A 27,679-nucleotide genomic window follows, 5' to 3' on the forward strand; every position below is an offset into this window, starting at 1 on the left:
ATGTTGCACAGTTTAAGGGCAAATTGTGCCCTCAGATGTTCAATGAAGTTAATACAGTAAAATGGTCACTCTTAAAGCCAACATTTACCATAATTTCCTGTACTTATTCTAGGAAATAGTGACAATTGCATTGCATATTATGGCAACAGGCTCACCACTAAGGGCTGAAAGCATACAGTTTTATAAAATAAATTAACTTAAAAGGGGAAAAATACTCCTCATGTTGAATGTGAGACTAGTTCAATCTTCATGGAATAGTTGTGGTGGTGAAGCCCGAAAAATCAAGATACAGAATGTCAAATCAGTAGTAAAAAAGAACAAGCCATTATAGCTACATTTAACACTTGTACATTTTATTTAATTAAATCAGCCATTGTACACATTGCAGCTATGTATTGTTAGTGCTGTAGGTTTATTTAACTAATACATGCCCTCATAGATATATTCAATTAGTGTTATCACCATGGGAACAAGATGCTGATTCATCAACTTAAAAATCACTTCTTCTCACAGTATTCAAGTTCTTTGATAACACAGCAAAAAAAATCAAAAGGTGAATAACCATTATGTTGTTACACAGAACATCATCTGCACCGCAAATAACACAACAGAAATGCATTTCTTTACAGCCCTGTTCTTGAAGGTCATACAGTGCTGTCCTTGACAATTAGAAAGCCATGGTGTGTCTTGAAATGTTTCGTCCTTGGTTTCTTTTATTTTGGCTACCAACAATGCTTGTTTCCCATCTGACTGGCAAAAAAAAAAAAACATTAGTACGGTGCCTTGGGTTGCTTTGCTTGCAGGAAGCCAAATCTCTCAAGATGTTTTCTCTCTAATGAGGAAGTACCATTGTTTGATGGGTGGGTAGTATTTTTTTTAAATGTTCTGAGCACTGAGTGATTCATTTTTCTACAAGAGTAAAAGGCCAGATACGTCTGAAAAAATATCAACCCGAGGTGGACTTGACTCATTTTCATCTTCTCTGAATATACTTTTTCTTTATCAAATAACTGATTCAAAATGTACATTTATGTGTGTGTATATATATTATATATGTTAAAATGCTACAGCAATCCAACCACTAGTAGAATAAAGTATAGGACAAAAAATATTTCAGATTTTTATATTCCCTTCTTTCAAAATAAAAAGTGCAGGGATGCTGTTATAATTCTCAGAGGGTTAGTTTAGAAATATAAATCAAATATTAACAAAATTGAATGTTTCAAGCATGTTTATGCCCTAGTCAGTGACTTTTTTTTTAAAAGAAAAAGTTAATTGGAAGATAAAAACTGCTCGCTCAGTGCTAAGAGGGTTAACAAGCCTCTGACATGATTACAAGAGGATTTGAGTTTTAAATGCCACATGCATGTATCAGATAAGAGGCAATCTTGATAAAACATGGTGAATGAGTCTAAGCTTTTTTTTTTTTTGTATAGTAGGTAAGTCTTTTCTCCCATAGAATTATCTACAGTGCAGTGGCCAGCAGGAAGTACCACCAATAAGACAATGTGGTTTGCAAAAGCAGTGATGAAAACAGGAAACTACTGTAGTTATAGCTGTTTAATACACCCTGCCACCTGTCCAGATCTAAAAGATTTTAATACCAGATGCAAATGTGCCATAGATATAGCTGCTAGCAAGTTGATTACCTAATTGGGTATTATTTCCTTCTTTAAGTGGCTGTCCAAGAATCTTAGTAGTATTGATAGCCACAGTCAGCTGTAATGTCATGGGAACAGCTGTGTTTCAAGGTTATCAAACTGACTCTTAGAGACTTTTCCTAAGAGATCACTAAACTGGAAGTCCTAAGGATGCAGAAGGTCTGCAGTGCTTCCTCCCCAGAGTATCTTTAGTCGATTGTGTTAGCAATATTTGTTGTTACTTGCTGTTCAGCAGTTTCAATAGACCTTGTAATCCACGATGCTAAAAGTGGTCATAATGGGCAGGGTTTTTTTTGAGGTCTTTAAGTCCAAGCACTTTAGCTATGTACAGTTTACATGTTAATAGCCTTTTTTTATGATGCATGTACATAAGAGGCCTTTGGATGAGATTGGAGCTAGTGCAGAAGCAATGGAACAGCAACGTGGCAAAGTTCACAAGTTCCCAGTACAGCACAAAGGTGATGACTTAGTGGATAAACCATCCTGAATGAAGGATGTTATCTTTGGTCACAAATTAGCTTACAGGTACAAAAAGAAAAGAAAGGAAAATTGAATTCATTGTAGGTGCCTGAAGAAGAAATGTCAGTGACTTCCAGAGATTACGTAAATTATGAAGTTTATATCTATAGACGAGAGTGAATGCTGCATATTGGATAGGTGGTGGGGGTAGTGAGATGTGGTAGCTTCTCATTTGGCCTCTTGTTTCCAGTCCTCTTTGCAAAAATGTCTAAGAAGTTGCTGGAGGTCATGCTGGAGGTCATCCCGTGCTTCTGGTCTATTCTCCAGCTGTTCCACAAGAACATGTTTTCCATACTGGTCCGTCACCACAGTCCTCTTCTGTGAGCTGGATTTATTCATTGTTGTCCTAAAGACGAGAGAGTAAGTAAATGAATGTGGCATTTTTCCCCCCAAAAGCATTCCTCCTGAAGTGCTAAAATTCCTCCTTTCCTGCAGAATTAATTACATTACATAGCATGGAATTTCTGTAAAAGACATTCTTCCTTTTGAGCAGGACTGGTGGAAATTTAAGGCAGCAAGACGGTAAATCATATGAGAAGAACTGTAGCTGACGACCCCAAATACCAAGCTCAGATATTCTAAACAGTGACTAGGAGCTTAAAAATAGTTGAGAAACCAAAACCAGATTGCTTTTTAAATTTAATCTTGTATAGTTTTGTGTTGTGAAAAAAACAGTTGTTGGATTTTTTTCACAAGGATTACATCATGCAATTTTATAATAAATGCCTGGAAAAATATAAGCTCTAATGCACCAGCATGCAACAGCTTTTGAAATCCATGCAGGACTTTTCTACTTAGCTTGTATGCTGAAGTTAAGCCCACTATCAGTTTTGTTTCTCTTATACACTATCCTTCTCACAACTGTTCCATCTTTCACTGACTACTTCAGACAGACACTCACTACTAAACAAATGACCTGCCTGCCACAAAAAGATTGTAAAATACCATTATAATGTTTTATAATCTTAGTTGTTGGGCTCAGTGAGCGGGTACTGTTGTAGACCTGATGGTCCCTCTGGCCTTTGTTCTGTTTCATAAGGAAAAGGAATTTAACTCGGTGTGCGGGCATCTTCTAGCCAACTTAGCTGCTTGTGAGATGTATGTGTATTTATCAGCAGTCTCCAAAAGGACAATGATTTGCCCTAGGCTATATCATGTTCATTAATGTCCCAACCCATTCAAAAGTAAGTAAACATTTGGGAGATACTTTTTGCATAAACTGCATTCATACTTTGCTTCTGTTAAGAGTGGCCACAGAATATTTCCAGAGACAGTGTGCTTTGCAAAGAGGAGAGAGAAATGCATTCATTTACAGTAAAAGTAAATCAGCCTACAGGAGCCTGTCAGACTTATTAAGCTGGCATCTGAAGTTCATGCTCCTGTGGTGGTTCTTCTGTCCCTACACCCTCTCTTTAGTATCAGTCTGCTTTTGTGATTGCCTGGTAAATATTTCCGACTTAGTGTCACTTGTTTGGGCCAGTCCCATTACTACTATCATCTATTCCTCTAAGCCCAGTCAACCTACTTCCTCCCTCTCATACACATGTTCTGTGTAATTTTAAGTAACTCCAAATCTTTTTTCTTAAACCCTAAGTGGAGTTACTTTCACTGGACACACATTTGCTAGCCACTAGATCAGTAATATTTTCATCTGACGTTCTTGCCACCCTATGCATGGTGACTGGACTTAGAGGGCCAAATTCACTGCTAGCATTAGTAAGCAAAAACATCACTGAAGTCATCTAGTGAAATTGGACCTCTGGATGTAACAGCGGGCATAATGTCTCTAGGGAGATAGGGGAAGTGTCACAGAGCAAGTCAATTCATTATGACTTGTCTTCTCTAAAATTTTGAATATGCTGTATAAAATGCTTGTAAAAACACAATACATTTTGCTCTTAATATACTTTTAAAAATATATATAATAGAATCTCCTATTTCTCTTAGGTTAATATTGTGACTGATATTCTGCCTTCTCCAATTACAAAAACATTTAAAATAGTCACAAGGAGACTGGTGTATATATAAAGACTGTTTTATGCAGTAAAAACCTCCATATGATACTTTCTAGAGATGACATCTAGCTGGAAATTCAGAACCAGATACTATAACCTCTCAATTAAAAAAATACTTCTGAACAGCTCATCTCTGTGCCTGATTTACATAGTAGAGTAGCAACTCTAATCATACTCAGAAACCAGCTCATTCTTGCTCACTCAAATGTTTAAAAATACTCAAACTAAATGGTTAAAAAGGAAGGAATATGGAATCTGAGTTTTCAGCTGCTGTGTAAATTAAATTAATTTCAAAATGACTAATTACAATCCATTATTCCTCATCTCCTGTAAAATCAGCTATACATTGTCTTAGCCTGAATTGCTGATGCCAGTTATCTAAGAGGGGAGTTTTCCAATGCCTGATTATTATTTTTTTCCTTCACTGTACTCTGTGTATTAGCTCACATCATTTAGGATGTCAGGTAAACTTTAGGCCAGGGGTCTGTTCAAAAGTGTCTGGATTTGGCCCACGGTCAACCTATTGACTACCCCTGCTTTAGACACTGCCAGCCAAGGTTCTTGCGCTAAACATTTTAATCTCCCATCCACTTTTTTCCATGTTAGTTTGTTAAAAGTTCACTGCCATGCCAACTCAAACCTTTTAATAATTGATCCATCCTCTTTTATGATCTCTGTCTCTACTAAAGTTGGGAGTTGGACTTTCATTTGATTACGTGTAAAACTCAAAGCCTGAAGTGAAACACATAACACAACCTTAGATAATTAATTTTATTGCACACTTTAGTACTTCTGCATTAGGTTGTTTTTGTAGCTTTGTAAGGGCTATCAGAGGCAGGGCATGACAAACATTGAAGTGCCACGTGCCTGTTGACTTTGAGTGGGAGAAAGGGTCCATTTGTGCCCTTAAAAATCTCTCTAGTTAAAAAATGAAAGTAGTCCATCATTACAGACGTATGGCACAGTATTTCCTTTTTAACTTTGAAATGGTATTGGTCGACTCTCAGGTAGGAGTCCTAACTACAAAGCTAAGAAATATTCTGAGGTGGGGGACACCCACCATCTCTCCTCCTGCAGTTGTTCCACTCTGAATAAAGAACAGAATCATTAAGTAGGCCAGTGAAAGACTCACTCATTAGGTGTAGCATCATTCTAAAACAGCCACCTAATGCAGGGAGATCACTGTTAAACTCCCCCCTCAGGAAAAGGGGGAACTTGCACTAGGGGTCTCCCACACTGTGGCTGGTTATAAGGGAGGTAGTTTGCCCTGTGCCCGTTTTGTTTCAGGCCCTGCAGAGAGTGCCACACTCATGGGCACAGAGCCGCCCAGAGGATTCTGGGGGCCTGGGGTCTTCGGCGGCGGGGGGCCCCCGCTCCGGCGGTAATTTGGCGGTGGGGGGCCCTTCCGTTCCAGGACCCGCCGCCGAATTACTGCTGGAGACCCGGCTGCACTTCGGCGGCGGGTCCCGCTTCGGCGGTAATTCACCGGCGGGGGGTCCTTCCGCCCTGGAGCGGAAGGACCCCCCCCCCCGGCGAAGACCGGGAGCGGAAGAAGCTCCGGGGGCCCGGGCCCCACAAGAGTTTTCCAGGCCCCCCGGAGCGAGTGAAGGACCTCGCTCCAGAGGCCCCGAAAAACTCTCGTGGGGGCCCAGGGCCTGGGGCAAATTGCCCCTCTTGCCCCCCTCTCTGGGCGGCCCTGCATGGGCGCTTCCTGCCTAATGTGCTGGCTTTGTGGATTACAGTTGAAGGTGCATAACTCTCCTTGTCCAATGAACTGGGGCCGAGGCTCTGATGCTCGGCATTACAGAGCCTAAATCCCTGTGTGGATTGTACCCTTGGCCTTATAGAATATTAGGAGGCAACCACATGGGAAACAATTTTCTAAATGGCTGCATAGAATTTTTCTGTTTTTCTAATTTCCCCAAGGGCTTTCAACATACTAATTTGTTCCCTAGTTCTTTGTCCTTTGCTTTTTTTTTTTTTTAAATAGGATCACCTCTGTGGGTGTACTGGATTTTGGTGGAAGACACCGGCTTTTCTTTTTTGGTAGGTATTGATTGCTATACCAATGTGCCTGTCTAGCAAGCACTCTTCATCATTAACTAGCCAGAGCTACTGTTTCCTCTACCAATAAATATTGATCTATCCCTAGGAATAGCCACCTGTGGCTATGGATAGCTCTCCATTAGCTGTAGCTATAGGTAGAAGCTAGCTATACATACCTATTTGTACCCACCGCTCCAGCATGGGGTAGCTGTCTCTCGATATTCATCAATATGCATAGTAACTGGGAGCTATCAGCAAGGAACCATATCGACCTGTAGATTAGGATGCTATCCATAGAGTTACCTAGCAGTAGATCAGGTGGGCAAACTACGACTCATCAGGGCTTTCAATCCAGCCCATGGAATTGCCAGGTGGCGTAGTGGGGCTAAGGCAGGCTCCCTGCCTGCTGCGTCCCTGCGTCCCCTGGGGTGGGGCAGAGGGCTCCGTGCACTGCCCTTGCCTGCAGGCACAGCCCCTGCCCAGCTCCCATTGGCTGGGAACGAGGAACCATGGCCGGTACCTGCAGGCAAGGTCAGTGCATGGAGCCCTCTGCCCCTCCCCCCCGGCCTGTGGTGCTGGCCACTTCTGGGAGCGGCATGGGGCCAGGGCAGGCAGGGAGCCTGCCTTCGCACTTCTAGCACCCCGAGCGTCCTCCCGCCCCCTGCACTCCCTCCCACCCCCAGCCCTACATTCATGGCCCTGCATACAATTTCCGCACCCAGATGTGGCCCTCGGGCCAAAAAGTTTGCTCACCCCTGCTGCAGATGGATATCGACAGCTATACCTATCTAGCTGTAGCAACTGGTAGTGGTAGGAAGGTATAGCTTGATATCCATGGTTAGCTATTAGGAACAGGTAACTATAGCCCCATAGCTATCCCCAAGTGGCAGTAGCTATCCCTAGGGGTTGGTATCTGTTTTCAAGTGTTTAGCAGCAAATTCCTTAACGGTGTGGGCTTGATACTACCAGGTGTTAGGTTGTTGACTGCAATGGGGGTAGATTTTGTCCATATATGCTCTGCCACAGTGCCAGATTTAAATTTATTTTTCTGTGAAGGCATTTTACCTCTTCAAAGTCTTCTTTGGCTGATGGAAGATCAGTAGCTAAACTAGCATCACCCAGGTGCTTCTCCATTCTCTCTCCTTGTACCACTGTGGTCTTTACAACTTTACTGACCTTCCGGCCTTCCACTGGTTCAGCCTGAAATTCTGAGGCACCCGTCAGAACACTGGGTTCAGAGAATGTCACCTGGTAAGAAGATATGGATTGCAGACCATACAGATCATCATTTCAGCCTGGCGAAATCCACATACTATTATTTAATCACTTTCTACTTAGACAGATTAATTAAATATAACAAGTCTCTCTCTCTGTGAGAACTGTGTATGTATACACACAGAAATACTAATAAGGGTGACTGCTAGGGACTAGGCTAGGCAGTAATTGCCACTAAGTTTTTGTTGGATTGCACAAAGTATTGTTATATGACCTCAGAAAGAAATTTTAAAATAATATTAACTCCTGAATCATGCTTCAGTTCCATGGCTCTAAAGCCAATGCAACCTTCAGTGGAGCAATAGCCCGGTAATTTAAAATTCTCTTTGTTTTCACTTGATAATTCACTTGGAAATAATGTTCCATAATATAAATTGTGCCTGGCTCATTGCTACATGCAAAGATTTTGTTCTATTTCCATCCCAATTTCTGATGTAACTTTCTGAACTGATAGTTTGCTGCTGACATCTACAGAAAACTGCTGTTCTTAGAAATACTGATAACTCAGGTTAAAGAGCTAATGACAAGAGAACTTTTAAGCAACATGTCCCACACCCAGGAGAGTATAAGAGTGTGGTGTGTTGGATCGCTCAAGGCATTCATAAAAGGAGACTGAAAATCAATTCATTGGTGTGCATAAGTGAAATGAGTAGGTCTTTTCCAGGATTCTACATTACTGACAGACATCTTTGTTAGCAATCAAGGGCATGGAAATATATTAGTCACTACCCACAGTGTGTTTGGTCTGTGGATAAACACAAGAATTCCTTCTCCAGGAAAGCGCTGCATTTACTTTATTTAAAAACAAAATATAGAAAGCATGGATTGATAGAGATTATTTTACAGAAGCTCCACCTATAAAAAGTTGCTTTATTGAATTCATTGTGGGCCTCAAGCCAGAAAAAATTAATCTTCATTTATATCACAAGACTGAAAGTCTACCTTTGGTTCTTACTGATTCCCCTTTAAAGTACTTTTTAAAAAACAGTACACTGAAAGCCAAAGATAAACACCTATTCAAGCACTTTCAGTTGTAGACTGTGGTGACATAGAATAAGTTGTGGGGGGAGGGATAAGGGAACTGTTATTCTACAGCTCTCTTCCTTCCATGAAAAGGAATCTTAGAAAGTATCACCTCAGACTGTTCAATGTCACTCTTCAGCACAACCCGCTTTACGACTCTGGAATACCCATCTCCTTCTTCAACCATAACAGGTTCTTGTGGTGCTCCGTGCATTAGGACTTCCTCTTTTTCTGTGCCATCTGGTGAAATATATCGCCTGATAATCTTTCTGGTAACCTAAGGGGATAAACTTACTTTTATCTTCAGTTCACTTCACCATTTAGGTACAGCACTCTTAACAATAAAAACCAGACCTTAAACTTCTGTACTGTGTGTAGTACGTTCCCATTCAAGGATCTTGAAGCACTTAGTAAACATTAATAAGCTGAGGGTGAAATCCTGGCCTCATTGAACTCAACAAGTTTTGCCTTTGGCGCATACACTCTTATCATCTATTTCTAAAGTGCCTATCCTAGTAGTATCTAAGTGCTGAAAAATGGTTAAGCAGATGCAAAACCCCAATCTATCACCCCAAGCATTTTGATTGCCCAGTTCTCATGGGGACAGATTCTGACACCCTTATTGACACTGAATAGTATCACACTACCATTGGTGCTACTCATTGTGAATAAAAGGTATCAATATCTAGCCCATAGTAATTAATGACACTTAGGTGATGGAAAGTTCTGTACAAAAATAACCACGTGATGGTGCTTTCTCCACTAAGACAAGTAAAATTATTCAAAAGCACCTAAAGTGATTTAAGAGCCTAAGTCCCATTTTCAAAAGTCTTAGATACTTAGGAGCCTAAGTCTCGTGGAAACTGAATTGGCATTATGCTCCTCCATAGAGCTGATTGAACATTTTCCAACAGAACATTTTTCCTTTGGAAAATGAAGATTCACTGACATTTTATTACAATCAGCAATTTTCAGGAAATTACAAAAAACAAACAAACAAACAAACAAAAAACCCTCAACCCCAAACAAAACAAAGATACAACCAATTAACTATAGCTGTGCTTTTGGAATGACAACAAACTGAATTAGTGGAATTTTCTGCAGAACAGAAATTCTAGTTCCTGCACAGCTGAAGTTACTTTTGAAAATAGAACTTCAGCTCCTAAGTACCTTAGGCAGTTTTGAACATTTTACCTAAGGACAGTAAGAATGCACCAGAGCATATGACTGACAATACCTTCTTCACCACAACGTGGCCATGTTCATCTGTGTACTGCTCCTCTGTTATCGTTTCCGGTGGTATTTCTGGCATATCATCGGCCTGCATGACAAGAGAACAAAACTGCATTACGCAATGCCTTAATATAAGTGGATGCTTTAAATAAATACTATACAAATGATTAGTTGGTTAAAGTAAGAATTGAAAAAGCAGTCAAGATGCATCAATGCTGAGTTGTTAAACTCCATAAAACATTCAGCAAATGAATATTAAAAGGCATGCATAGGAAAGTTATACCACAACCAACAGGCAAATAAATATTAGTTCACCTGGCCATGTGTGGGACTGAAAAAAAAGCAAAACAAAGTCCTTGTTCCCTTACTGAGGCATCTCCACAATATATGCTATAGCTGACAGTCCCACTGTAATTCTCTTCCACCCTAAAATGTATTAGAATAATATTATCAAAGTTATTTAATGGCCATGCATTATTCGGGAGCTTAGCAACTTCATAAGTGGTTGCCTTAGCAGCAGACCTTCTGGGGGTTTCCTACAGATGTAACCAGTGGCACGTGCAGTAGTTCAACACTCAGTACCTGAATAATCACCCGGCGGCGAATGACCCTGGTAGTTACCATTTCTTCTTCATCTGAGCTGGTCTCTAGCTCACCTAATTCCTCTGCTAGCTCCTAATAGAAGCATGGAAGCATTGCTCTATTTATCATACTGATGTTGTATTTATGACTTTTCCACCATAATTATAATCTATTCTGAAAGTTTTGATTCAAGGTTTTTGACTACTATATTTCCTCTTTAAGAAACATATATGTGGACTATGAACAGCATTTCACCATTTTCCTTTCACTGTCTCTCTTTTATCTTAATAAAATTCATTGTTTGGTTAGAGTGGATGACAAATCTTAGGTGAACATATTTAACCAATTCTAAAAGATGCTTTTACTGGAGGTTGCGATAATCTGGCCCGCAGCTGTGTTGCTATATAAAACTGCTAAATCTAGGACATAAGGTACCATTCATATCAGCGCTGAATTCAGATATTTTTTGTATGATGCATTACAAAACCAATATTATAAGAATGAGTTTCCTATCCTCTGACAACTGCGCTGCACAGCACAGCACTGCATACATATACCGGGACTAACGCATTTAGCTGGGGGGAAACAATCTTTTTAATTCCTAGCACTGCCACCTAGATTTGGGAATGTCAAAAACAACATTTAGTGGCCTGTCTTGAGGTTTTTCTCTCCTGCATAAGAGAGAATTCAAAAGGGAAATGAAGCACTTCTAAATGCAGAGAGAGTACAAGTGTATGGTGTATTAGAAAATCTACTGGGAAATTGTTGCAGTCTCCCATAGTCCTACCAATCATCAAATATACCAGTGCATATGGAAACAATTAATATTATGGTAAAAAAGAAAAGATTAAAGAACAATAGGAATGATGGAAAGCAGATTTTAATTTCCTTTAGTGTTTAGCAAGTATGTTAGAATATTTTAATGATTTATAGGTAAAGACATCCATTTATTAAAAAATCCTTATTTGATCTTGAATAAACCAAGCATAAAGAGAACAAAGGCCTTTTCATGAAGTCAGAAATGTCTCTTATGACAAATGGATCAGTTAAAATTCGATATGGACTGGAACTGAAATGCCAATCTCAGACCCTCTACCTAGGGGCATCTGCAATAAACCCAGGAACAACTACGTAGTCAAATTGATACATGATATACAACATATGACACCAGAACCTAATACTCACTAAAAATTCCCACAGAAATGTGTGGGGCTATTAATTCCAAAGCCATCCTCACTTGGAAAAAGCTCCAGGCCATTTATACACATTGTTCATCATTCCTTTTACTTGTAGCACCCATATGTTACTTCCTCATTGCGTAACCTAACCAGCACAGCATTCTTTTTTTCTCTTCCATAGTCTTTAATGGGGGAAGAGATGTAGTAGGCAAGACCGTCACTTATACCTCCACTCAACACCCCAGAAGTTAAGTTGCAGGAGCTGAAAATGAGGGCAGAATTTGGCTCAGTGAGCCAGATGCTGGTGTAGCTCCATTGATGTAACTGGCATCAAGCAAATTTATACCAACTGATCTAGCCCTGTGTGTTCAGTTTTTTCAAACTGCAAAAATGGAATTCAGTCCAAGGTGCACCAAAATGGTCTGGAACTAATTAATTTTGCACTGTAAGTTAGCTATACACCCATCCAAGTGTGCTCTAACTTGCTTTTGGGTTGCCTTTTGACACATTGGTAATGCATTTAGTAGTGCTGGATGTACTACTCCAAGTCGAATAAGCATAGCGCCAAATCTTTGAATTGTCAATGACGAGTACCTTTTTAGGATGTTCAGAAAAGGTTTGCTAAATCTGATCTTATGAACACTCGCTAATTTTTTTCCAGTGCAAGACTGTCTTTGAGGAGAGCCAGGAAAGCTATTCCTCCTTCTCTTGGTATAGTGGCAGGGGAGAGCCGGAACCCACTTTCCCTTATGCCGAGCCCTCTCACTGCTACCTTACTTAATGCTATCTTGACTCTGAGACTTCCCAGCCCTAGCTGGATGTGAAAATGCAAAATACATTATCAGCTTAAGACAACAAATCCAGAACTGTATTTCCATCCTTTAACTTTACTGATGAGATCTGTCCTCTGCTCCATTATCATTCTTTTCTCCTTCTCCTCTGACTTTGATGGCTTTCTCACCTCTAACCTTCTTGTCTCAATGCCTCCAATCCCTACTGACAGCTCTCCTCCCACCCCCACCATGTCTCACTCTCATTCTTCCTCCTGCTTCTGACAATACATGCTGGGGCAGGGGAGAGGCTCCCTTATCTTAACAAATGAACAAAAACCCACCAATGAGCCATCCACCTCTCAGATTCCCACCAACTTTCACTTCTCCCCCATACCTCTAACCTCACTTAACACATCACCTACCATCACTGCCCTGAGATTCTCTCCAACCCATCCTAAACCTACTCTCATCTGCCTAACAACCTTTTCTTGGTCAAATTTCAGAGCCACTATGGCCCTTTCACCTCTTTACTGCTTTTGACACTGTCAGTCATTCTTTCCTTTCGCTTTCATGACTGTCTTCTCTTTTCCAGCTCTCCCCCTATGCAGGGCCTATTTCTGCAACCCTTATTGAGACAGAGTAGTTCTCACTCATATGAGAAGTCCTATTGACTTCAGTGGCACCACTTGCATAAGTGCTAAACAAGAATAAGTGTTGCAGAATCAGATCATAGTGCTTCAAAACCTCCATATAGATTAATACTTAATCCTTGTAACAACCATGTGAAAGGACCATTTACTCATGGGAAAACTGAGTCAAAACAATTAAGTGACTTTCCCAAGGCTACAGAGGGAGTCACAGCAGAGCTGGAGTTAGAACACAGGAGTGCCTATCTCACAGGCTTGCACTCAGACAATGCGTCTCATTCTAAAGATCATATTCAATCCTGATGTCAGTGGGCACAGCTCCCATTGTCATCAATGCAAGTTGTTCATGCTTACATCAGCGCTAAATTTGTCACATCATGCTTAAAGATACCCATGAGAGCTGATTTTGTCAGCATCCGCTTAAGACAAAATAAAACAAAGATAAAATAACCCAAAGACTCCAGACAAAGGAAATTTGCTCTTCCTTAACAAATATTTTATGACGATGGGGTGGGGGGGAGGTTAGTATTTACCTTTTCAAAAGATTCATCGTCATAATGTCTTTCAAACTTTGCTGGCTGTTCATCAGTTGACTCCACTATAACTAGACTAGTTCTCCTTGGGGAAAGTTCTTCTTGGGAGAGCTGGAGGTCCTCAAGTTCTTGTGCAATGGGAGAGTCACCTCGCTCACTGGACGATGGAGTCTGAAGATATGGCCTCCCATGCTCTTCAGAAGCTGTGGTGAAGCCTTTAGATTTTTCCTTTGCAAAGCCTGCTGATTTTTCAGCCTTTGGTGCTATGGATTCTTCTGTTTCTGGAGTTGTGACACTGTGGATTACAGATTCAAGGAGCTAACTACAAAGCATTCTATGATGAACCCCGTAAATATGACATTTGTGCTCTGCTTAAGTGAGGTTACATACTCCATGAACTAATTTCTTTGCAAAGTTATTTTCACAAGTGAACACTGCTGTTTAGTTGCTAGTATAAACCATTTAAAACAAAAGAACTAAAAAGAGTTAACAATAAAACTGAAACCTACATACATGCAAATTGTGCTATCATATGCTTGGGAATAATGGTGACTTCAGAGGTTTAGTTCTGCTTATCACCTAGTGAATATTTATCATGAAAAATTATGGAAACAGTTCAAGTCTGAGTCTCCTCCCATTCCCCCCAATTTTACTCCACACATCTATGGGACTCACTCCTGATTTACACTACTGGGAGAGCAGGATCATGCTCTTCATTTGCTGGAATGTTACTTTGGGGTTGACTCTCCTCATTTGCATCCATATGAATCAAGAGCAACTCCGTCAGTGTCAGTGGAGTTACACAGGGGAGAAAAGGTGAGAGCAGAATCCAACTCTTTGCTTCTAAGATGTTCTGGAGCCAACACCCATAGACAACTTTAATTTGTGACTTTTCTCCTTAAAACTTAATCCTTTCTGGATTTGGAAAAATAAGATTATGAAAAATTACAAATTAAGTCCCAGATTGTAAACTCCCTACTCACCATTGTGAGTAGTTACTTATCTGAACAGTCCGAGTGAAGTCAATGGGACTATTTGTATGAGTAAACATTTACAAGTCTTGGTAAAGGTTACACTATTTGGCTCCAAAGGGCTATACTTTAACAAAATATTGTCTCAATATAAATGAAAGATTATTCCCATTAATTTGAAGTAGTTTTTTTTCTTTCAATACCATTTGTAGCATTATATGATTCCTCTCCCCCGGCTCTTATTTTTTTCATACCCTATTTAGGTCAAGTCTAGACAATCTTTTTTCCAAATTCATGCTGTACATCAAAGGCTGGAATCATTTCTCCCTGGCCATTGCTACATCTATTCAATCTCAATACTATCCTCTTCAAAATATTAGGACTGTCACTGAACACAATATTTAAAATCATCTTAAGCATCACCAAAATAACTTCAACAAATCTATACTTCATACTCAGTATTTTGTATACTGTAAGTATTTGTACTTGAGCATATTGTCTTCTGCAAATGTTTCCAGTCTACTATCTCTAAGCAAATCCAAGTCCTTTTTTTTGGTCCTTCTCAGCATAAGTTAGAGCAGCACTCCCAGCACAGAGCCAGACCAAGATCAAATGAGTGTAAACGTGGGTCAAAGCTACCTTTACACACAACCAACAACCCTAAATTGTGCTGTGCGCTCCCTCTGGGCCTATAATTTTAAAGTGTATTGTTACTTTAAGCAGTCCTGAAACACCCTTTTTCTTTGACTATCTGAAGTTCACCTTTCACATACAGTTCTTGTTATTCATATAGTTATGAGTTTAGCAAATAAAGATTATGGTGGAAGAGCGGTTAGTGTTCTGAATTAAAATTCTTGTCTGAAAGTAAAAGATACAATCTGCGAATAACCAATGCCACCCTTCTGCCATTGATCCTTTCTATCAAGGGAATTATTACTATTAGTTTTAACATCTAAAATATAACTCAACTGTATTAATTGTTGCAAAATTGTCATTTAAAAATTGCTGGGACCCCAATCAATAAAACAGCCCTCCAAAATAATTCCACCCATTCATGCCTACATCTTCTTTTCTTTTGTAATTACAGAGACAAAATTATTCCTTATTACTAATAATGAGCTAATCCATCACTGAGTCTTCTCTCCTGACCCTGTTGAGTTTCCTCTCCTGTATACAGAACCCCACATAGATTTCATCCTCATCTCAAATAATGAGAGATTAACTTAAACCCTGACACATATCCTTAAAACTATACAAAATAAATAAAAGTACATTTCTGTTCATCATGTGATCGGTTATGGATTTGACCAGCCATCTTTTGATGCTTACAAGTACTCCTGTTGTGCAGCTGATGAATCTTCTGGCAGATCCTGTGGTTTCCCGGAGAACTCAGCTTGCACTCGCTCTTTATGTGCTTGTCGCAGGAGCTCTGAAACTGATATGTCTGTCTCAGTCCTGGGAGTGCCCTCCTGAAAGGAAGAGTAACTGACAGAAGTGTCTTCCTCCGAGACAATGGGAGGATGATCAAACGGCTCACTCTCTTTATAATGCTCCTCTTCCTTCTTGTGTCTTGGACTGTACAGTTCCTCCTGCAGTGCAGAAAATCCTACGAATGAGTTAAAAAAGAACCACAATTAGAATGCTCCCTGGGAAGTGTGATGATCTTGCCACTCTAAGTCAGAGGTTCAATAGGCAGAAGAAACATTTTCTCAAAGCCTCAATGTATCATGGGCTGTGAACGGTTTATAAGTGCACAGTGAGTGGAAAATGAAGAAACTGATTAAGGTAGTTGGAGAAATGTTGGACTTATCACTAGGATTGCCACACAGCTTGCTTTACAGTAACCTGCAAAACAAATGGGCTCCCTATCTAAAAAAAAAACAGCCATTGAATGAGCTGAAAGCACTTCAGAAATATTAATTCAGACCCACAATAGCCCTTTGAGGTATATCAGGGATATGTAGATTGTTGCTTCACTCACAAAGTTCTAAAGTGCTCAGTAACCATGTTTTGAAGACTGAAGAATACTCTAGCCAACTAAAAGTGCAGGAGGAATTTAGGTGAGAAGAATGTAATTACCTGAATTGGAATTTGATCAAGAAATTGTAGTTAACATTCTTACTCTAATGAATAGGATCTTTAAATAAGGACCTTATATTCATATTTAATACAAAGAATGGTGAGAATACCACTTTGTTTAACATCTTGGTGTTTCTTAAATGTCTTTCCATCTAACGACTGCCACTCTTTTTGAAATCCAACGAAATCACAGCACCAAATGCAGTTTATACCATGGACACCTGTATTCAGAGGCCTTCCAAGCTATGAAACAAATATTGTTTTAATATTCTACATAAAGTATTTTTAAATGTGGGATAAACTTTTCTCTCATTTAAATGGGCACAATCTCATTGATTTCCATGAAATCACCTGTACTGTATAAATATGAACAGATTGCCCCAGAGTTTACAATAATTTCTGCAAAGGTTATTTACTTCCATTATAAGAACTGGTTATGGTAGGTGTTTGATTAAACGTATTATTTCAACTACATTCTTCATTATTAAATTGTCCTGATTTTAAAGGTAGATGCTACTACTATACAAGTACAATGGAAGATTTAGGTGAGTATCCTAACTACCCATTTGAGAACGGAATCTAGTGTGCAGATGAGATCACTTTGTCAGTGTGTAACTTGCTGGAAAAGGTGAAGGGTTAACATCAGGAAGCATCTACCTTCACTATGATCCAGTCCTATCGTTTGTTCAATTTCTGCATAGGTGCGAGCGCCATGGCCCTGCACAGAGTCCATGTGGCTGGTCTCCATTAGATGAACAATATCCATTCGGTTGATTTTTGTTAGACACTGGGTAAGACTTGTATCTGTGATGTTAGAAAGACACCATTTAGTTGAGCTGAGAGGTCTGTCTCACATACACTCCTGGGCCACCAATGCCCCAAATCACAGAAATACGTAAGATATTCAAACAGCATTATCATACATACAATGCAGATACCTCATGTGTGAAAAGAACCCCGGGATAGAATGAAAAAATTGTATTAATGTTATTATAGAAAACCTGATATGTTGGAAAGGTTGCATGCATGAATTATTCTAACATCATCGGTTAGAAAGCTTCCTCAGCTAATGCACATTTTTCTGCCTGGCTGGGTAATGTAGGATTTAAGGCTTAGATGGTCAGAGATATTTAGGGGCCTAACTCCCATTGGAATCAATGGCAGGTACATAAATACCTTTGCAAATCTAGGCCCTAAGGTACTTAAAGTGGGATAACTTATTTCTGCCTTTTGCGAGATTTTATGCTTTTACCTTCCAAATGCGCTGTGATAAATAACTTACTTTAACACAAAATCTTGTGCTATGAAAGTACATTATTTGGTCAGTTGCCTTCGTACTCTTCTAAGCTTTATCTATATTCCCTTTGTGTGACTGTGGGTGAGCACATGTCTAGCCCTCCTAGTCTGGGAAAGTACAATCCGTGCAATAACTGAAAATTTACCTGTAGCATGTTTCCCATCCCTTTCAAGCCAGTATTTCAGAAGTGCGTGGCTCTGGTCCTGCAGTGAATTTGGATTTTCAATTCGGATCTGGTGAATTTGCTCTTCTGTGAAATCCAGTTCTCTTGCTAATTCTGTGAACAAGAGGCCATTTTTTGTAAAGTCTTTCACTTTTGTTGTTAGCTTGGGCCCCTTTTGGGGCTGGCAGATGCAGCCACAGAGATTACTTTCCCTGACACCAAACTTCTCTCCATTCTATGTGCCATACCTACAGACATCAGGGTGAGACATTTTTATTTAGAGATCACCAAATCCTCCAGAATCCATCATTCCCAATTTCCATTTAGTATCTGAAGCTTTTTGAATCTAGTTGTTGAACTGGTTAATTTTAAATGCTGACACATTTTGCAGGCACTGAGTCCAGGGCTGGATTAAGGCATAAATGCCAGAGGCCTCTATGGACATGTGATGGTCAGAATCTTTGCATTTCGATTAAAAAAAAAACCAATGTTTCTAGGATTTATGGTTTGAGAGAAAAGTTTGAACATGTGAACTGAGAGTAATCAGTGTAGCCAGGTCTGCTTGTGTTGGCAGATAGCCTCAAATTATAATTCTGAGAGAGGGAACTACATCTGGAATTAGTGGGAGGCTCCTGCCGATACCTCTTCAACGTAAGAGAGTGTAGCAGAAGAGAGCATGGGTTTGGGCCAATTCATCCAAGCAGCTGGGGTAAATACTGGGGAACCCCTGCTGCCATTCCTGGCAGGAAAATCGGGCCCATGTCACTGCCTCTGTCTCTCTGGGAGAGAAGGGGGGACCCCCTGCCACAGCCATTCTGAATGGCAGGGCCATAGTGGGTCCCATGAAGTGATGTACCAAAGGCCCCAGATTGCGTAATCTAGCCCTGAGTAAATCCATTTTGTAAATCCATGCCCTTTTGGAATTTTGAAACAAAATGTAACCAGCTAGAATACATATGGAAAAACAAATTTTGCACATGCACTCTAGCTACAAATTAGACTTAGATCTGTGAGTCATGCAGGACTTTTCCTAAAAACAATTTCCTTGTACCCCCAAAGTAAAATAGGGAAGAAGAAGAAGCTTTGCCACTATCTGTGTGTGTACCTCCAGGTTTCAGGCAGACATTCTGCTCTGCTGCCATCATTAGACTATTCTAACCACTCAGGATTCAGGTTTGTCACTGCTGTGTATGGCCAAAACAAAGTTTATGATGAAAAAAGACCAAATTAAAGGCAAGATGGTGAGCTGCCCTTACAATACTACGCTGGGATACAAAGTGACCCTTTTCCTCTCTGTGCAGCAGGAGGGCAAGGAACGTGCAGAACACTGGGTCTGGTCTACACTACAAAGTTGCAAGCTCCTACACTCAGATTTGTCTCTGGCCAATGTAAGATCCCTATTACGACAATGCAGCAAATGGCACTGAGCCATGATCAGGACAGAGAACTATGCACAGCTCATTCTCTTTAAATTCCGCTTGTTGTCAACTGATTTCCAGCAGCAGAATTACTAATTTCACTCAGTTCCAATTTGGCCTCTCCACCAATGATGTATCTGTCTCACCCTGGCATGGGTTTCTGCAGATAAAATCACTGTTGCAAATATGGCCCCTTTCATCTCCCCAAACTCTGCCATCAGTTCTGGAAAAAAAAAAAGGGCTGCTCTCATTTATGGAAGACTTACTCAGCTGCCTGTGGCTGCTCTACAGCCCAGAATTGCCAGTGCACAGGCTGCTCTGGCCACATACCCACCTGCCCTGATATGGCCTCTAACCAGAGTCCTGGGGGGATGCAAGGAGGAGTGATATTGTTTTATGTATGTTGGTTCTGTGCCATTCTTATGCTGGCCATAGAGTGAGGCGCCACAGAGTCTAGAATCTGGCCCATACTCTTCCTTTTCTTTACTGCAAGGTCGTAATTTCATCAATATCCTGAGAAGACTCTAGTTTCTATAAGCTATTGGAGAACTGTCTTTCATTAATAAAGACGACATTTGGCAGAAGCATAGAAATTGAAGAAAAGCCCAATTCTGAATAAACATACTTCATCTGAAAGAGATTACATGCAGTTTACCTGTCCAGCTGAATCCAAGATGATCAGCAATGTGTGCCAGTCTTTCCTCTGTTCTTCCTTGATCATCCTGTTGATCTAAATAAGGTCAAACAGAACAGCCACAAGTTGTCTACGAACAAGTCAAGGAGAAGCTACAAAACTGATGTATCTCAAGAAAGGAAAGCATTCTTCTTCTTCTAACTGCTCTGGAGCTCCATAAACTGTGGCTAAGTGTTTAAAAATGGATACCTAACATTAGGCTTTTACAGCCCTATTCAGGTGCCAAAAAAGGCCTGATTTTCAAATTGGAGTTTTGGCTGGACAGCATTTTTGAAAATCAGACTACTTGTGTAGATGCCAAAATAGGATGTAAATGTCTACTGTACCCATTTCAGCCAAAAAAGTTATTCTTAGGCTTCTACTTAACAATAAGCCCCCTTATATCTAGAACAAAAGAGGAGAGGACCAACTGTTACTGTGACAAAAACTGTGTTTCTTCCATGCTCTCTTTAGTCAAAAGAGAAGAGAAATAAAAAATGTACTGAAATTTGTTCATTTTGATCTATTATTATTTTAAAGAAAATGTTATTCAATCACAAGGAATTTCAAATTACAATTTGTATTTGGTATTTAGCAATATATTTTATTTGATTATTTCATTAAAGATTATTACAACTGAATTCAAAGAATAACCCAGGATATTTACAAAGAAAGCCTGGGAAAGACAAGATTCCACTTGTCAGTGTTTATATATTTCAGTGATAAAAGTATAAGGACCCATCCCCACATCCAGTTTGAGACCAGCAGAGTTGAAGTTTTGGTTTTCCCATGGATTTCATGAAACTACTATCTCAATAGTTAGTTACAGGAATACAGATGTATGTACGTGTTTATAAGTTTTAGCTATTGGATTTTCCTTGAGGCTACTCAATGATATTATATAAAAGTTAACATTTATTGGGGGAAAAAACCACCACCAATCACTATGCACTATATTAAGTTACTGGTGAAATGTGGAGCATTCTTGAGAAACTGGCTGTCAAAAAACGAAGTTTAATGATTTTTAAAATGTGAAACAGTATTGAGGCCTCAAACTGCAAAAGAAAAAAAAATGCACCTATCCCAGTTTCAAAAACAGTGCGCGTTTATTTGCCGAAATATTTTATCACTAGTAAAAATACGAGGTCAATCTAGGATCAAGAAAAACCAAAAGTCAAAACTAGCATGGCCTGAATAATCAGTTGAGTTAAAGGCAAAATAATATCACATTTTTACCAAAGGATTTTCTGCTTATTGTGTTAACACTTTCCATAAGCATTCGCAGTGTGCAATCTTGAGACTGTTTCCCAGACAAGAAAATATAGACACAATACAATAACAAACACAGCTTACACAAACGCACTAACAATCACAGAAAGCTCAAAGAAAATGCTGCACAAATCACACACACTCGTGCGTGCGCGCACACACACACACACACACACACACACACACACACACACAAAAGAATTATAAAATTCATGACATGCGTAACACTAGGAATCCCAGTGGCTGGCAAATACCTTCAGCACGGTCATGGGCATTTTCATCAGGAATACGCTCAATCTGAGTCTCAACGGACTCGTCCCAAATGGGCCTGGTGTCAAAGATGTCTTCAGGAATTGAATGCTGAGTCTCAGTGGATGGCACATTTTCAATAACAGAAACTTCTAGGGCGCTACTACTTTCATCATCTGAAATTAATTCTTGTTCTCTTTCTGACTGGGTAAGTCTATCCACTAACTTGGAAGCTTCATCACTAATCTCTTCAAAGAACTCTATGGAGTTTTTGTAAAGGTCAAAAAAGTAGTCCTTATGTTCTTTTGTGGGACTAACAGTACTCTGGGAAGCTGTGGTGCTTCTGCTTTTAACTGGCAGTCTTGATGAAAATATCTTTGATCTTGCTGTTGTCACATCATCTGATTCTAGCTCAAGCTTCATCTCATCCACCCTCTCTCTGGTCTCTGCTTCAACCTCAGCATAACTCCTAGCTTTTATTGAACGCCTAGTCTTTAGATTCATGGGAATACTTGCATCAGATTCAGATTTGCTTCGATTATCTTGTTTCATATCAAGAGCTTTGGGTGACTGTGGCTTCTGGACAGATGTTTCTGTGTATGCACACTGTTGCTCGGCTCTTTGGAAAGCTGCTTTGACAGGAATTTTAGACTTTGGTTTTGTTTGGTCATCCTTTATTTCATCTTGCAAGCTGTCCAGAAAGCCATCTGAGGGTAGGATCTCATATTCTGATTGTTGCAATGACTGCGGTGCAGCAGGAGTTGTTCTGACAGGAATTTTGGATTTGCTTTCAGAAGAAGGCACACTGCTCTCAAGGACAGCAGTAGGGATTTCAATCACGGATCTCTGTTCCTCTGGTGAAGAGTCTGGGGACTCATCATCCTGTTCAGAATACACAGACCGAGTGACTGTGGAAAACTCTAACTGTACATCTATCACAGACTGCTCTGGAGAGATAGGGCAAGGCACCTGACTGCTGCCAAATGCATCATCAGTTTCCACCTTGGAGAAGGGATCTACTTCAGAAGCTTCAGAGGCAGCAGTCTCTTTCTTTGGTGATTTTGAAGAAACTGAAATACCCATTTTAATGGGAATTCTAGATTTAAGTTCAGCTTTTGTAGTGTCCACACTGACACCTGTGCTAGTCATTTCCTCTGATTTATCAGGAGGCTCAGATACTGGTGATGCTATTGTAAGTGCATCTTTTCCCTGTATATCAGTTTCATCTGATTCTGAAGGTGCAAATGGAGCTGGTGATCTCTCTAGTTTAAGAGATTCCATCTCTGCAGCCTCTTTCATTTCGTCAGATAAAGAAACTTCTTCTTGAGACTGCTGCCCCACTTGGAAAAAGTGAAAGCTTTCATCTGCATAGTTCCTTTTGGTCATGTCAATGGCTCCACTTCGAGTCATTTCAAACAACTTTCCTTCCTGGAAGAGAAAAGGGTTTTGTTCACTAGTTGGTGTCCCTTCTTCTGTGGGTGTCCTGGCTGGTGTGGTATCAGGCGTTGTACCCTGTGACCGCCTGTCCACCATTAAACCAAAAATCTTTTGCTCCTCCTCTTTCACCCGCGCCTCAAAAGCTTCATCGTCTTCACGTATTTCACTCCACCTGTCAGAATCCACATCTGTTTTGGTGATGACCACTTGGCTGATCAGTTTTTCAGCTTCATCTTTTATATACTGAAGGGCGGTTTGATCTAATGCTGTGGGGTCTGCTGTTGAAGGCACTGAAGTTGATATTTTCTGTTTTGACTCTATTTCCATATACACCTCTTCTGAAGTTTGATCTTCACCTGAAGGAGCATGTCTGCTACGGGAACCTGCCACTAATGTTTCCTCAATCGTTGTTTCTACTTCAGCAGAATGAGCATCTCTGGATGATGCACTTGTCATCTGCCTTGTATCAGTTTCTATCCTACTTTCACAGATAGTGAAAAAATGTTCAGAAGGGACATTTTCATATGGGCTTGTTATACGTGGAGCACCACTTTCATCAGTATCTGCTGCATAGCCTTCAAATTCATCCTTTATAGTGGTAAGGGATGAACATTCTGTGGAAGGCTCCTCACTATAAGAAACACTTTGGCATGTCTCAAACTCTTTGTCCAATTTTGTCAAACCACTTCCCAAAGTAGAGCATACAGGGGAAACATCTTCAGCCAATGCATCATCTTGTGATGCAGAACTATGAGAAGTATCATGTCCAAAGGGACCATATACTTTCCCAGACGCATCCCCTGAAGCACTGAGGTCTTCATGGGTTAACTTTCCTGCTGCATCAGTCTGTTTCTGAGAAGCATGGTGTTGCTGTAGTGCTGGGAATGGCTGATGAACCCAAACTTCTTTTTGAGCATCGTCACCAACTGCATGATAGAAAGCACCATCAAGTCGGATCACTGGGCCATTAGGGCTAACTGTTTCACTTTCATCTGTACTATAACAACACTTTGATTCATCAGTTTCTGCTATGATACCAGCATCAGAGTGAAAAATATTTGATTCTTCAGTAGAAGCTTTACAGCTATCACCAAACTCAGATGGTTCCTCTTTGTCTCCCTTTATTGGCTTATCTGATTCTGATTTATACTCCATCCTGAAAACATGTTGTTTGGGGTCAATAGGTTGAAATCCTGCTTCTTCAGGGCTGGAACTGGAGTCTACAACAGATAGATGTGGTGAAGGAGGTTGCACTCGAATTACAGGTTCCATTAAGAGGCCTGAGTCAGCTTCTTTTTTCAGCTGAGTCAATTCTGGCTCACTTTCAGAAGAGGAAGAACTTTTTCTAGTGTCCGCAGAAGACATCACTACTGTAGGTATATGTTTTTCTTCAATGGGTGTTGGCTCTGGTACTTCATTTTCACATGTAACACCTGAATCAGGAATTGAAGATTCCTCTTGCTTTTTATCTTTTATGTACTCTCTTTTCTGTTTTGCTTCTTGTTCCAATTCATCAAACATTTTTATTTTGGTCACCATTTTAAACATCTCCTCTTCCGGAGTGAGCCTCTTCTTTGGTTCACTTTCGGAATCATCCTCTGGTTCTTCACTGACTTCAGGGATTGTGGCTGACTTAGATATATTTGACAGTGCCTGCGAGTCTGCAGATTTGGGTGTAATTTCATAGCTAATTTCTTCAGAGCTAGGAGTGTCAGGTGAAAGAGGACTTTTCCCAGAACTCTCCATGAGGGATGTTTGTTCTAAACTGTCATCTTCAGCACTTCCATCAGGGTCGCGGAGAATTCTGGAACGCATAGATGCCAGCTCTGGGAACATTTCTGCTCTGGTAGGGAAAGACTGAAGGGGAACCTGTCCTGTAAGAATGCCAGCCTTTGTTTTTTGTTCTACAGGGCTGCTTTCAAGTGAATCACGGCATGGCGACTCTTTCATAGGGCTAGGCTCCAGGGAATCGGGTGTTTTGTGTGATGAGTTATCTTCCAGCACTGGGCTTGCTTCCAATGAGTCTTTATGACTTATAGCCAGGGATTCATCTGCCACTGGACTAAAGCTTTCACTGTGATGACTAGGAAGGGAAAGTTCCAACCCTTGGGGACTTCTAACAACATGATGTTCACCTGTCATATCTTTCTCTAAACAGCTGTCATACATTTCAGAAGATTTAGTTACATGTGTGTGTTCAGTGCTTTTGGATTCTTTTGCACTGCTAACATCTTTCATAATGGAAGCTGAGCTACTATCTGTAAGTTTGCCTGCCCCTTTCTCAGGGGCTGAAGGTACCTGTTCTGATATTTGATCAGAATGAGATTTGATAGCTTCAGTATCTGCAGTTAGCTGTTCTGCAGCAAGACCTCTTTCACCTTTCATTGGCGAGAGTTCCTTTGGCGAACATGTCTCTGCTGCTCTGTGCACCGTAGTGGATTCTTTTGTTTCTCCAATTTCCTCATCAGTTTTCTTTGGTGAGAAAGACAGACTTTCAGGGCTTGTTTCTGGAGTCTCTGCCAGACCCTCATGCTTATAACTTTCCTCAGAGCTGATCTGAGGGGTTCCCTCAAGTAGGCTACCAGGAGAATCTGCTACACCTTCATGTTTAAGGCTTTCTGAGCTACTATCAAAAGCACCACTTTGCAAGGAGAGAGCAGGTAGGAAGCCATCTTTCACATACTCTGATGGGAAGGTGACATTGAAAGGACTGGTCAGTACTTGCTCTAAGTGAAGTTCTCCCTCCTCAGTGATTGAAAGATGTCGGAACTGCTGGTACTTGTCATTATTCTCAAGCTCTTCTTTAATGACATCAGAAAAGTCAGTTGAGGTTTTTCTGTCCGGGCTGATCTGGAAGTCAGTGTCTCCTTGGTCATCTTCAGCTGTACTTTCCTTCACAATTGCTGCCTCCTTGGAACTTTCTTCATTAAATACTGGAGAGGAAAGTTCAGTTCTTTTATAGCTCTGTTCTTTTACCTGGTCTTTATCTACAGGCTCCTCTTTAGCGCAATCAAAAGAAGCTTTTGGTCCTTTTTTTGATGGGGAATCTTTATCTATCTTAAGGACTCTGGTTTGTTTGGCTGGCGGGCTACCTTTTTTGTTTGTTCTCCTAGGCGGTGGTACCTCTTCTGTTTCACGTTCTAAATAAACTGCTTCTCTCTGAGTTGGTTCTTTGTCAGAGAGCTGCTGCTTTTGTTTGATAGCTTTGTGCTCAAACAGTCCAGATTTATTCTTGGATGGATCTTGCCCTGACTGGAAGGCTTTCATCAGCTCCCGGACTGACATAGTCTCTTCAAGTCTTTCTGTTTTAGCTGAGGGTGAAACAGGTGGCTGTGCTTTGTGCACTATTTTTTTAGCTTGCACTGGCCTTCTAACAGGCCTCTCAGTAGTGATTTCTTTTGGTTGGATTCTGACAGGCAGTTTTGAACGTACTTTCTGTTCATCTTCCACTCGCTTCTGAAGAGCTTTTACTTTGTCTTTTATGGAGCCAATAGGCGTTTCTTCTATTACAGGGGATACAGCGCTAACATTAGGAACAGCTGCAGGTGTTAAACCTGGCTCATCATCTAATGACTCCTCAGAACTGAACTTTGTTAGTCCTGATGGTTCTTCACTGCTTTGTGTCTCTCCCTCTCCTGCCTTTTGCCTTTGTTTATCTTTTAATTTCCTCCTAATTGGTTTTTTAATTTCCAGGGCTGGTTTGCGTTGTTCCTGTGTACCTTGAGTTTCAGCTGTTGGAGAGCCCTGTCCTCCTTTTTCAGAACCCCTGCTTATAACAACAGCTTCAAATCTCTCTCCTACTAAATCTTCTTGGAATATTTGTGGCTGCACCTCATGAAGAGATACATAGGTTTTTAAATCCTCGGTAAGATAGTCTACCATTCCTGTCATGTCTTTCTTTCTTATCTCTGTTGTTCCTTCTCCTATCTTAAGTTCTATACAGGCTGGTTCAATGGCTTCTAAAGGAGCATTTTGTCTGGCCTCTTCAATTTCTTCATCACTGACAATAACCCATTCCTCTTCCACTAACTCTCGTCCAGAATGGGACCTCGGCAGTATATGTTCTTCTCTTGTGTAGGTTCCACGTCTGAGAATTTCATTTACTTTCTCTAAGTCCTCTTTCACTCTTTCCACAATTTCAAAAGGCTCTCCTGGCTCTTCTTCAGTGGCTTTCCCAAGATCTTTCACCTTAATGGAACCTGACTGATCAGAAGGGTCAGTTGTCAAGATGGCAGTCATTTTGATCAAATCTTGTTTCATCTCAGAAACTTCAGATAGCAAGTCTGGACTGGCTAGTACTGGGACTTCATTAACCAGGTGGCTTTTCAGGATAGATGTTTCTGTAGATTCTGTCTCGTCATCATCTTTGATGTGAATGAAAAACATTGAAAGTAAAATGGAAATCAAAAATAGAGATTGAAAAATGTAATCAGGACTGAAAATGACAGTCTTTGGTTGCATTGGTAGGAAGGTCAACAAAATGGGCTGGGCATGGTGGATCCACAAGATCTGAGGATACAAGAGCAAAGCAAAGCTAACAGGAAAAAAAACTGAAAAGGAAAATGGGCAGGAAATAACTTGCTTAATTTTCCCACTATTGCACATCCACACATACAACACCACCAAAGCTCAACAAAC

General features: G+C 40.4%; 1 protein-coding gene across 49 annotated transcripts in view; it reads right to left on the reverse strand.

Moving 5' to 3' along the window:
- Window positions 1–332: 332 nt before the first annotated feature.
- The window catches only part of ANK2 (ankyrin 2), a 561,730-nt gene continuing 534,383 nt past the window's right edge, over window positions 333–27,679 (reverse strand). For 17 of the 49 annotated variants that reach the window (XM_039542463.1, XM_039542469.1, XM_039542478.1 and 14 more), the window contains 11 exons: window positions 21,610–27,405; window positions 20,069–20,143; window positions 17,978–18,109; window positions 17,193–17,339; window positions 15,786–16,062; window positions 13,486–13,780; window positions 10,355–10,447; window positions 9,777–9,860; window positions 8,652–8,816; window positions 7,307–7,489; window positions 333–2,526 (listed from right to left, as the gene is read on the reverse strand). In XM_039542463.1, the coding sequence (XP_039398397.1) occupies window positions 2,512–2,526; window positions 7,307–7,489; window positions 8,652–8,816; window positions 9,777–9,860; window positions 10,355–10,447; window positions 13,486–13,780; window positions 15,786–16,062; window positions 17,193–17,339; window positions 17,978–18,109; window positions 20,069–20,143; window positions 21,610–27,405 (7,262 nt within the window). In that variant the 3' untranslated portion in view covers window positions 333–2,511. Of the gene's footprint in view, window positions 2,527–4,835; window positions 4,928–7,306; window positions 7,490–8,651; window positions 8,817–9,776; window positions 9,861–10,354; window positions 10,448–13,485; window positions 13,781–15,785; window positions 16,063–17,192; window positions 17,340–17,977; window positions 18,110–20,068; window positions 20,144–21,609; window positions 27,406–27,679 lie in introns of all 49 variants that reach the window. The other 32 variants (XM_039542508.1, XM_039542507.1, XM_039542505.1 and 29 more) reach the window with 6 other exon arrangements.

The sequence above is a fragment of the Mauremys reevesii genome, linkage group 5 (genome assembly GCF_016161935.1).
Source record: "Mauremys reevesii isolate NIE-2019 linkage group 5, ASM1616193v1, whole genome shotgun sequence".
NCBI classification, from domain to species: Eukaryota; Metazoa; Chordata; order Testudines; family Geoemydidae; genus Mauremys; species Mauremys reevesii.